General features: G+C 37.7%; 1 protein-coding gene across 6 annotated transcripts in view; it reads left to right on the forward strand.

Annotated features, from left to right (window-relative positions):
- CNTN4 (contactin 4) overlaps positions 1–13121 on the forward strand; it is a 901169-nt gene that overhangs the window by 770184 nt on the left and 117864 nt on the right. For all 6 annotated transcript variants that reach the window (XM_034658663.1, XM_034658662.1, XM_034658661.1 and 3 more), the window contains one exon: positions 2667–2817. In XM_034658663.1, coding sequence (XP_034514554.1) covers positions 2667–2817 — 151 coding nt within the window. The remainder of the gene's footprint in view (positions 1–2666; positions 2818–13121) is intronic.

Below are 13121 nucleotides of genomic sequence, written 5' to 3' on the forward strand. Positions count from 1 at the left end.
GAACTAAATTAAGCAAATTAAGTAAACAAAGGGAAAAGATTTGAATTTATCATTCTGTTTTTATTAGTTAAAGATATTCAAAGCCACTCTTATCTCTAGAATATCCAAAAGATAATATGCACATAAACAGTACAGGAAAAATGCTTCTGAAACTGGGAGGTGTGTTTTCTATCTTCTGTGTGGCCGGTATCGTGCTATTTCAAATCTCATTAAAGCCATATATAGTTTTTTGACAAATACACCCATGTGTTGTGCACAGTTTGATTTATGTAAACTCATTTCAAATGCAATTGCAGAATTCCTCCTGAACAGATGAAAAATGTCTGCCTAAAGTGATAAAAATGTGTGTGTAGAAAGATAGTTTTAAGAAGGGATTTTTATATAATACAACTCTATTTCACAAAATACTCTTTTTCAAAAACTTCTAGAAATTTGTTTTTTTTTTGTTTTACATTAATGTGTCAATTCAGGTATTTACTTAAGATGAAAATGAGTCCGTTGTGCTAGAAACCTTTCTGTTTTGCATGCTAGCATGTATGAGAGTGGTAAACGGGGGACTGATGTCCATAGAACATAAATGTTGGGTTTGTTCATGTATTTCACGCCTAGCAGCAATCAAACACAGAGCTCACTAACTCAGATCAACACAGTATCTGAGGCAAAACTATGTTGCCCACAATTCCCCTCACCTACATTCTTCCTTAGTTTGACCATGTGACATGGCAGTGCTGATAGCGTGGTTCTCCTGAGTCTTTCCACAGATTTTACTTGTTTCAAAGTCTTTCCAGTTTTACTTGTTTGCTTGAGTTTAGCAATCTCAACTCTTCCTTCTGTCTTTCATCAAGCAGTCTTCACATACACACATACAACTTACCCATGCATGTTCTGTAGTTTTTTAGTATTTATTAAGAATCTCACTTGTCTTTTTTTTTTTTTAAGATTTTATTTATTTATTCGACAGAGATAGACAGCCAGCGAGAGAGGGAACACAAGCAGGGGGAGTGGGAGAGGAAGAAGCAGGCTCCTAGCGGAAGAGCCCAATGCGGGGCTCAATCCCACAATGCCGGGATCACGCCCTGAGCCGAAGGCAGACGCTTAACCGCTGTGCCACCCAGGCACCCCTCACTTGTCTTTTTAATGATGCTAATTCAAGGAGTGATTGGGTGTTAGGTTTTGGTTGGTTTTTTTTTTTTTTTTAGCATGTTGTTACATAAATATTGAGTAGGTCTGCCCTGACCCTATCTTTCTCATAATCCTATAATTTTTATTGTGTGACTTTGCAGATCATACTAGGATACGTTTATCTCATTACACCAGAAACATCAATAACAACTTGCACATTACTTATTAATTGCACTTATCATTACAGAATTGTGCTCCGAATTGTAGACTCCCGTCTTCAATCCAAGGTACACAGATCGAGATATCAATTGCCTACTAAATTCATCTACTTAATTTCACCTTCACATAATAAAACTAGTTCCAGTCATACGTTGCATCAACCCTTTAAAAAGTAACCTTCCCACTTTTCTTTCTAGACAATTACTGAAAATATTTCCAAAACAAAAGCACTTAATAAAAATTTAGCATGCTTTCACCAAATTTTGTTTTATTTTTTTATATCACTAGTATCTGGTTTGGTTGCAATTAAGAAATTGATTCCCATTCTCCCCACCCACATACATACACATACATGCTCACTTTCTGTCTTCCTTTAAGTAATTTCTGGTATTTAAATTTCACGTTCAACATGTCTAAAATCTGAAATTCTATTAGGTCAAACTGCAGGGAGTCAGGGATTTTAAATATAGTGAAATCAAGGTTCCAAGAGATGAATCCCTACTCAAAAGAGATCCTCGATCACGTTAATTTAATTAACTCCGAAGAAAATGGAGATTTTTTTCAGAAAGGCGTCTTTTAAATTCCTTCTGAGAGGATACAAATATGTATCTGTTGTTTTAGGAAAGCAATAATTCTTTAACAATATTTGCATATAACCACCTGAGTTATAAAATGAGTTTTAGAACACTCATAGTGAGCATGGAATTGAGTTTTCTAAGAGCAAGCCCCAGTTTATCCTGCATGAGCTAAGCATTGCATTTGGCAACAGGAGTAGAAAGCTGGACAAAGCCCTTGTTTTTAAGGAGAAGCTCTGAAGGTGATGATACAGACATTTCAGCATGTTCTCTCATGGAGACATGCACAGAGTGCTAAGGGACAGAGCAGAGGCAGAAACTGTTATTAAAGAGGGAATGCTTTAACCTACCTAATCAGAAAAGTGCCCTGTGGATTTTCTTGTTTGTTTGTTTGTTTATGGTTCCCTGAAATTTTAAAATTTTTATTCATTTGAACATAAAATAATTTTTTGAGAGTCCTTCAGTAGAGTGATGGAATGTTCTGTATCTTGATCTTTATAGTGCAGTATGTCCAATTCATCAAGCTGTACACTTGAAACTGGTGCATTTTACCATATATAAATTATACCTCACTTTTAATAAACCCATCAAAATGTACAGTGCTACTCTTTTTACTTTAGAAAAAAATTAACTTCCCTTTGATGCCCAAGGCAACAATAAATGCATTGTAGAAAGAAAAAGGCTAAACCATAATCTAGCGAGGTTTTTTTCTTCCATAATAATTGTTCGATTCTCTGTATTCTCTTCCAGCTGTGGGTCCGGATTTTTCGAGAACCCTCTTAAAAAGAGTAACTCTTGTCAAAGTGGGAGGTGAAGTTGTCATTGAATGTAAGCCAAAAGCTTCTCCTAAACCTGTCTACACCTGGAAGAAAGGAAGGGACATATTAAGAGAAAATGAAAGGTACTATCTTGAGATATTTTTAATAGTTGATTAATCTATAATAATTTACTTGTCTGTTACAAATAGTTCTAGAGGGAGGAATTTACTATCTGCTATTGGTGGACTAAATGTTAATCAAAGACCTGAAGTTTTGGGGGAGGGTGGTAAATCAGCTGGTCTCTATAATTCTTCTTGTTAAGATTCTCCAAAGCCCTTCCTACAGAGAGAGATTGCATGATCCCTGTTGACTGTCATAGCTGCTCAAAGATGAGCAGCTAGAAAAATCTTCCTTAATTTGTTGATTCACCCACTTTTCTCCGTACTACTACTTTTTGCTTAAACGAAGAAAGCCAGTGTGTCTTTGCTGTGCCAACTTCTCAAAGATTTGGCAATGGCTATTATGTCTCAATAGTTTCTCCTTTTTTTTTTTTTTTTGAGGCTAAATATTGCTAATTCCAAAACTCATTTTTCATATAACATAGTTTTGATTATTTTAGTAACATCTTTTTGAAACAACAGTTTTTTTTTCTTTCTGACATACAACTCTTTACTTGTGTATTTCCTTTTATATGTGAATTGCATTTAGACTGCATGCTGTTTATGCGGTGTAAATATATATATATATATATATAATGGGTTGTTTGGGGTTAGGTCAAATTGCACCAAATGGCAGGTATCTGTAAGACCTTTTCTTGTCTATCACCCTTATAAAATATCCCCCATGCCTTTCTGTAATCTACTCAATCTGTTGGAAAATGGTAATTATGCACGAGTTTATGTCACATCATTTACTAGCTGTATATATAATGATTTTAATTGATGCTAAAGGTCAAGTACTCAAGGATGCAATGTGGAAGCCTGTAAAAATGTATCCATATCTACCCTTTACACCTGTACACCTTTGGATTTGCATGTGCAAATTAGATCTTTGCACTGATGATGTTGTCCTTATTAATGATTTTTGCAAACAAACTTGATACGGTTTATAGATGGTGTATTCATACACATATTTAAATTTGTAATATATATCCCTTCCTGATTTCTCTTATATTAAGGAAGTAGTGTATTTCACTGAATATTGGCATGGTGTTCAAATTAGGAGCCACACTTGGATCTTGAGAACACAGCTTCTTATTTTGTAGCCTTAGGGTTTATTTCCTATTTTACCTCTATGTTTACCAGAAGGTGGCATGTAAGATTACTTTTAATAGTTATGTGTTTACTTTGTTTATTAAAACACAATTGAAATATAACTAGTATATACCACATGTAATGCTTAGACTAAGGGTACATTGTAATTTTTTAATTTAACAATGATATAAAGAAAAAGTACTTTAAAATAATATAGGTAATAGACATGTCGAAATCCATGAATGAATGAAGTTAGAGTAACATTATTGTAACAAACAACGTGCAGTGATTTAAAACAAGAAAAGTCTATTTGTAATTTACACTGCATGCCCCTCAGGGGTCTGCGGGTGGCTTTGCTGCCCTCAACAGCCAAGGCTGGTAGAGTACCACCATCCAGGACATCAGTATTGCAGAAGGGAAAGAGAGTGGCCAAACATGCCACTGAAAGCGTTTGCCCACAAATGAAACACTTCATTTTCACTCACATTTCATTGGCCAAAACAAGTCACATGCTCTTCAAAAGTTCACTCTAGCAGGGAAATACAATCTTAGTATATGTCTAGAAAAAAAGAAAAAAGATAACCTAATATTTTGAACAGTATTAAGGACTGCTTACCACTGCTATAGCTTAACCATTGTTACACATTGATTAAATTACCTTTGGGAAAATGGTATATCAATATCAAGAACTCTATCTGATGAGTGAGTTTCATTGATTGTTTCTACCACTTGACTTACCACAAAGCTTTTCTCTCTCCAGTTTTCATTCTTTCTCCTACTGATTTGATTAATAGGGTTCACATACTGCTTCAGCATTTATATGGCACTAAAGATGTATTTGAACTGAGGCAACTCCCCATCATTATCCAAGTCTTGGTATTTATCACCTCCACTGCCAGAGTCACCAGGCATGACCCAAACTATCAGTATTAGCACTTCCTTCTCCACTTGGGTGCTGTGTACTCACAGCTGCTCCTTCCTTCTACCTCACTCACGTTGTATTAAGCAGACAGACTGATTTGGGTAATGTAAATGAGTCCCAAAGCTGAGCAGGTGTAATATAAAGGAGAATGATGGTGTGCCCCATCCAAGGGAGACACCTGCCACTCAATTCTAGCATTATTGCTGCCATAGGGAGTTGCAGGTCAAGTGCCTTCCTACCTTTTCATTCTTCAAGAGAAGCTAGAAATCTGGGCTTTTATTTGAACTCTCTTAATTTTTAAATGTCAGCAACTCCTTTTTTTTTATTTTAATGTTAGTACAACATGGGTCATACATCCATAGACCAAGTTTACTCTGTGAGTCACTGGATTTTAACTTCTGAGAAAGATTTAAACTCAATTGTACATCTCATAATTTCTGAAAAGGTGAAAAATAAGAAAGATCTTAATATTATCTCACTGGCAGAGAAGAAATTTTGTCATTTTTCTCCCTTTTTTCTGGTAAAGGAGAAAGGCAACTAAGTGGGTAAGTAAGCAAAACAATTCATGAGCGAAAAATTTTAGAACTCCTATTTTAGGAAAAGATTGACATTTTTAGACTAACACAAAAGGCAAACTTCTTTGTGCCCAGTGCTGAGTTATAGTTTCTAATGCACAGACTTATAGGCCCTAATCCTCTTTTGAGTTGTGAAATCTTAAGAATCAAAGGGCAAACCTTTAACCTTTGAGTAAAAAGTTATTAATATCTTAAGTACAAAATGCTGGTATAAGCAGTGTTTTGGTGAAACAAAACTTTATGATCAAGCACCCGTTTTTAGTAATGTTCTCCCTTCGTTTTGACTGACTTTGCCAAACACTGCTTAGTACATATGTAATTTCTTTAAGCAACTGCCTACAAACGAATTTACAATAAAAGTATATGAAGCAACAGTTTTAAGTTTTTATCTTATTTAATCATATGGTGATATTGTAGTTATTCCAGTGGATATAGATGCAGAACGACTGGTTTAATGTTAGCACGTAAACTATTTAAAAAATATGTTTGTATGCGTTTATTTTGATTTTTCATGCCTTTAGAAATTTAAAGCGTATTCACAGTGGCCTTGTCTATATGAAGCATCTAAATGAAAGATTGAATTTTTAACTTTCATAGCTTTGTAATTATGTACATAAAACATTTCTTTTTCTCCTGTACACATTTCCAGCTACCAGAGTGTAGGCAATATCAGAGATTTAAAACAGGTATGACATGTCACAAAGCCCAAGTACTTGAGTCTTCAGGAAACACCTATCGTCACCATCAAAGCAGCAAAATTATTTTGATTAAGTGACCAATTAAGCCTACTGACTAATAAGGTTGATAATTTTGTTTACTTTTAGTTTCTAGATAGAAGGCACTTGAAGCAGATGAGATGGTAGTTGATCTGTTAGAAGCAAAACATCAAAATACAAAAGTAGGTGAATCACTGATAAAAACCTAGGATCCTAGAATTATAAGGAGCCTAAACCCATGTTTGAATCAGGATGGGCTCTTTCGGTGTGACAGAAACCCAAGTCAAGACTGGCTTCAGTACTTTGGCTCACATGTCTGGGAAGGCTGGGGACGGACTGACTGATGATGCAGCAGGCCTCAGGAGCTCACAGGTGGCATCAGGACTCTCACACTCTTCGTCTCTCACTAGCCCTGCCTTCTGTGTTGACTCCATCTTCCAATGGGCTCTCCTCTCCTGCCGCTAGGACAGCTGTCAGCAGCCCCATCCTGCCTTCTTTTCTAGCTTCTTATAACAATTTCAGAATCAATTTTCACTTAACTGGATAAACCTGCCTTGGTCAGTGTTGTCCCCTGAACCAAATACATTCAAGGAGGATGTGATGCCCTATGTAGGAGAACTTGAGTCACTGATCCTCAGAGGGCACATGGGGCTCCACTTCAAACCACATAGACTGAGAAGGGTTTCCCCAAAGAAATTTAAAGCCCCAATACCAGAACAAGGATAAATGAATGATGAATAAACAACAATGCCAAATTCCTACTGTAGTCACAGAGCCCACCTTCCAGTCCAGGACAAGGGTTCCCCACAATGGCTGGACTCTTATCCTTCCCTGGCTACATCTAATAATGGGGACCTAACTAATTGTTTGAAGATTTTTTTCTTCAGAACCTATATCCTTGTAACTTTCATTCTTTGTGTTTTGTTTCACTTTCTGAAGTTATGCTGACAAATCTGATTTTTCCCCACCACCAACCCTTCCCTTTATAGAGATTGGCAGGCTATGGTCCTGCCCTCTTTCAGTTCTTTCCCAAGCCTAAGTGTCCCTGATATTGTTCATATGACATTATTTTCACATCCTATCACTATCCTGATCATTTCTTTCATTGTTTTCATAAAAGTATGCCACCTAGAATTAAAAGCAGTATTAATAAAGGGAACAAATAGCTTTATTTTATCTCTGTAGTGAAATATGATAATTACTGTTATATGATGTCTCTAAAGAGGAAAAATTATCTTCAGTGAGCTTAGATTAGTAAGGCAGGCAAGTGTATAATACATCATAGAAAGACCACTTACTCCCAAAGGTTATTTTTTAAAAATTATCTTAGTGCTTAAAGGGGTAAGTCTAGTTGACTGGAAAATTCACTTAAAGGAAATATTTTACTTCTCGCTGAAGCTGAAGAAATGAGTGAAATGTTACTCTAGTTAACATTGTGTAAATAAAGACTTCTTATTCTTACTCATGCTTGAGAATTTCTCTCCTCTCTTTTAGACATTAGGCTAATAGATTATGTCAAGCTAGTGGATAATCACTGATACAGATATGCCATTGAATGTGGCTGGAAAGAATCTCAAAGTTACAGCCTGCATGTCACAGGCATGGTTTCATAACAGCGTCATGACTCTTCTGTCAAACTAGCCAACTCCAATTTTGTTCAGTGAATGTAGAATACATTGACTTGCCATATGCTAGGCCCTCTGCTTGCTAGTAGGGATAGAGAGAAAGAGGAGACATAAACCCAGGCCTCACGATGCTCATAGACCAATGCAGGGGCCCTGTAGCAAAATAACAATATGTTTTCAGTAATCCTAGGGCATATGTCATAAAGGTGATATACTGAGAAGGAACATTAAAAAATGTAGGCCAGCAATAGATTGTGGAGGCCTTGAATTTTATGTCTGCAGAGTTTAGACTTGAACTAGAAGAACCTGGAGAGAATTGAAGGATTTTATGCAAGGAGTGCACTGTCATACAAGTACTGTGAAGGGATTTCTCTGCCTGCAACATGGAAAAGAATCAGAGAGGAACAAGATTGGAGAGGCAGAGAGACCAATTGCAGGCAATAGTCTGGGATGGAAATGAAAAGGGTGATGATTTCAGCCTCTTGAGAGTAAAGGAAGGAAGATCAATGGGCTTTTAAAGGGTAAAATTTAAAAAGACTTAATGTAGTAAGTAGAAAGAGTGTATAAAGAAAGAGGGGGTAAAAACGACTCCTAGGATTCTAACTTGAGCAGCTGGTGTCCAGTTGTGCCAATTGCCACAGTAGGGACTACAGAGAGAGCAAGTTTGAGAGGAGAAAATAAAGAGATTAATATTAACACTTTGAATTTGAAGTGCCTGTAAGTGGAGGTGTCACATTCAAATAAATAGGAATTCCCATTCAAGTATCACTCAGCAAAAAAATTTTTTCCCACTAACCTGTTTAAAATTGTAAAAACCCCATCCTCTTTATCTGCTTTATGTTCTCCGTAGTTCTTATCACCATCCAACATACTACATATTCATGAATTCCCCACCCTCCACCCAATGAGAATGTAAATTCCACAAGAACAAAAATTTGTGCAGGTAAGTGTGTGTCTATGTGCGTGCGCATGTGTATTTTTATTTCATTTGACTTAAACAATACAATATCTTACAGTCCTGGAGATCAACATTAGGCTAAAATCATGTGTTCCTTCTGGAGACTCTAGGTAGGAATCTATTTCCAGCTTTCTGGAGGCCAACTATGTTTCTCGGCTCATGGCCCCCTTCCTCCATCCTCAAAGCGAACCAAGATGAGCCTTCCCACATCACATAACTCTGACCTCCTCTTGGGCCTCCCTCTTCTTCTTCCTGTGGTGACATTGGGCCCTTTGAGCATATTTTGTTCCATTCTATAATAGGAGCCTCTAGGACAATACCCAGTATAGAGAAAAGTGCTCAGTAAATGTGCCCAATAGGAAGTTGAAATATAGGTCTGAGTTCAGGAGAGCAATGAGACCTACATATCGCCAGTAGATAAGAAGCCATGGAGTGGGTAAATTCATCCAGACAGAGTTTTGTCAAATAAGAGCATCTGTGAATCAAAGGGAGTAACCCTGAGGAACAGCCACATACACAAAATGGTAGAAGCAGAGCCTGATGGCCCAAAGGCATAGAAAAACAAATAGGGGAATGTAACAAACAGAAACCAAGGGAGCAGAAAGGTTCAAGAGGGAATATGCGTTTGGTGCCTTCAAGATACCCAACCAAATAATAGCTCAAAGATGACCACTGGGTTTAGGAGCCTTGACATCACCTTGGACAGAACACTTTCAGGCCACTGTGGACCACTTTTGAAGACAGTATAAACATCTTCATTCTTAGGCATTTCTTCACAGACTGTAATGTATGTTTAGGTTTGCCTGATCCCCGCAGTCTAATCAGATCAAGTCTAGCATTCCATGAGAATATTCAACCCAAATAGGAATAAAATTCATATTCATGTTTCTTGCCTAGAGACACTGAAGTCTGCCTCCGAGGTGAAATTAGATCATGACCCTAATATGCCTCTTCTCCCAAAGGCCTTTGGAAGAGTTGAAATTCATGTAATACATGGAGGCAAATCCCAGCACAGGGCTACAAAACTCCATGCTGTATATAAAGTATGAAAGCCTGGTCTGAAGACTCTGGCAGTCTGGGATGCAGAGCAAATGTGATGGCAGGTATTTGCCCAAAAGGCCGATCGAATCCTAGTGCAGAAAGGAGAGTTTATTGCTTAAGGCGTTCTGTTTCTCGTCTGGAAGCACAGTGTCTATATATGTGCTTTTAATGAGAAACCTGCACTCAGGATATCTCTTACAGTTGCTGCGGAGCTATATAGCTCTGTTATTAGGAATTCTGCCCTGGGGAACAATTATGTTATTGCAATAATTAGAGGCAGTTCATCTCCATAATAATGGAAATCCTGCCTTGGAGGCAAAACAACATCGAAGCACCATGAGCATCATTGCTCTAGATAGAATCTGTTGCCTTGCTTATTGGTAGTACTATATCATTTTAATTTTGCATGTGCAGTTATGGAAATAGAGCTTATCCTGCTCTCCAAATTCAGACCTACAAATTTCCTCCATTGCCTCAGTTTATCTCTCCTAGAGCCATGGACAAAATAGTTATGACTTTAAGTCCCCTGAAGTACAGTTGCAGAAGAATTTAGAGAGATTTGTTTTTAAACATTTGTCATGATACACACACCCAGTGCTGCAGGAGACTCCATGAACTTCTCCTCAGCCACAAACCTTTTTTACCTCAGTAGAGCATGTCATGTTGTATTGCAGTCAGGGGTTAAACTGACGGCCAAATTCAAGCAGGGACTACTAACTGTTTGATTCATGGTATTGGTTATGCCTCAAGACATGCTTAAAAGAGAACTGAATTTTCATGTGGAAGTATCTGAAATAAAGTCCCCAATGTAAAGGCAACACTTGATAAAAAAAAAATTTTTTCCAGGTGTCTAATCCTCTTTTTGTTAGTCAATCTTCTGTCCCTGTACTAGTTTCTATCCTTATTATCTCTTGTATGAACTTTGCAACTATTAAACTAACCCCTTAACTGGTTTATTTGGAATCATCCCTCACTCATATCTTCCACAAGATGCAACTTCCCATATCACATCTCTGATAAATTCAATCCAATAAACATTCATCACACAGTTCCTCTGTACAAGATGTATTTGAGATTATGAAAATCACCTAATTTAAATTTGGGTTCTACAGGTATTGTTAAAAAAGGGATGCAATTTCTACAGTGGTTTAAAGGATAGAGACTTTTCATCCTATTAAAGTTATAAATTTTATTTTTTAACAATATATAAAAAATCATTCTATAGTTTTCAACACACATACACATATAGGTAGTTTTATGTATATGCATAGGAAAAAGCCTGGAAGGAATTTTACCAAAATGTCAGAGTTGGTTTCCCTGGGAGTTGGGACTTTGGAATTTTCCTCCTTCCTTCTCTAATTTTCCCTCCTTCTTTCTTTCTTTTTTTCTTTTGAATTTATAAATTTTATATTCGTGAGTATGATTATTTCATTAATGTTCACTTCCCATAACAGGCTGAAGGGGCCATGTGTGTTTGAGCACATGTGTGTTTGAGTACCCCCAACTTCTGGGAGTGTACCTAAAATACTTTAAATACTCAATATTTGTGTATAAACCGTCCAAAATCATCTGATGTTTGGGGGAGACTGGTGGAGAAGGTAGTGGGATATTTAAGTGGAAAGAGTACAAGAATGAAACATATTCAAATGGAAAATAGAGATGAATGAGCAGAGGGAGATAAGGCTGGAAATTTTCTTGGAATCAGGCTTCAAAAGATATTGCATGGCAATCCGAGGAGTTTGCACTTCACTGAGGAACATGCAGAATTAGGGAATGATTTTGGCATGGGTCTTCACGCTTCCTATTGTTGCCTGTCCTTGATCAGTTGAGTTCAGTGTGTGTACTCAGATAGCATGTGTTGTGATTTACTGTGCACCCATCTGGGAAATCACTTGACCTTCCCAGGGCAGTGTTTCTTCAATCCTAAAACGGAGATCCAGAGGTAGTTTCCAAATTCAGGTCCACAGACCAGGGCTAAGCTGACTGCTGCAGAACCAACAGAGGTACATTTAAAAATGAGAATCCCACTCTTCTTCCCCCAACATTCTTTCTACGGAATTCTGAGATGAGACCCAGGAACATGAATTTGTCTTTACTTTTCCCAAGTGACTCTAATGCACTGCTAGGTGTGACACTGTATCAGTGGCTTCCCATTGACCTCAGTACAAACAACCCATCACATGACCAGTGAGACCCCCTCCACTGGTCCCACCCATCCTCACTCTTCTTCCTGCTTTCTCACTTACTTGCCCTCAGTTTTACTTCTTGAAGTAAGAAGTCCATGTGGACCTCCTGTCACCTCTTCAAATGTCCTTACTCCTCCTACAACAAAGCCTTCAAACACGCTGTTCTCTCTGTCTGGAATGCTCTTATCCAGGACTTGACAAACTAGAGCCCACAGGCCAAAATCCAGCCTGCCACCTGTGTTTGCACAGCCTGCAAGCCGAGAATGGTTTTCCATTTTTAAATGCTAGGAAATAAATCAAAAGAAAAATAGCATTTTGTGACACATGAAAATTAGATGAAATTCAAATTTCAGTGTTCACAAATAAAGTTCTATTGGACACAGCCATACGCATTCATTTACAAATTGTCTAGGCTGTTTTTGCACTATAAGGGCAGGGTTGAACACTTGCAACAGAGACTGCCTGGCCTGCAAAGCCGAAAATATTTACTTTCTGGCCCTTTACAGAAAAGTTTACCAACGCCCAAGCCAACTCATGGCACATTGCTAACAATGCTGGGTATTAAGACATTTTGCTAGGGGCACCTGGGTGGCACAGTCAGTGAAGCACCTGACTCTTGGTTTCAGCTCAGGTTGTGACTTCGTGGGTCATGAGATTGAGCCCCCTCGAGGGCTCAGCACAGAGCCTGCTTGAGTTTCTCTCTCCCTCTCCCTCTGTTCTTCCTCCCACCCTGAAATAAATAAATAAATCTTTTAAGAAAATAAAAATAAATGAAACATCTTCCTAGTAATAGGATCTAAGACCTTCCCTTTGCTTGGTTATTTTTTTTATTATTATTTTGGCTTTATTTTGGTTTGCCATGCCTTTTACTCATCCTTTGTGACTTAACCTTTTTTTTTTTAATTTAAATTTTAGTTAGTGAATATACCGTGCAATATTGGTTTCTGGAGTAGAATTTGATGTTTCACCACTTATAATACCCAGTGCTCATCACAAGGACCGTCTTTAATACCCATCACCCATCTAGCCCATCCCCCACCCACCTCCCTTCATCAACCCTCAGTTTGTTCTCTGTCATGAAGAGCCTCTTAGGGCTTGTTTCCCCCTCTCTATTTTTTCTTCTCTCCTTTACCATATGTTCATCTACACAGAGGGTAAAGGATGTTGGAAT

The sequence above is a fragment of the Ailuropoda melanoleuca genome, chromosome 4 (assembly GCF_002007445.2).
Source record: "Ailuropoda melanoleuca isolate Jingjing chromosome 4, ASM200744v2, whole genome shotgun sequence".
In the NCBI taxonomy this organism is placed as follows: Eukaryota; Metazoa; Chordata; class Mammalia; order Carnivora; family Ursidae; genus Ailuropoda; species Ailuropoda melanoleuca.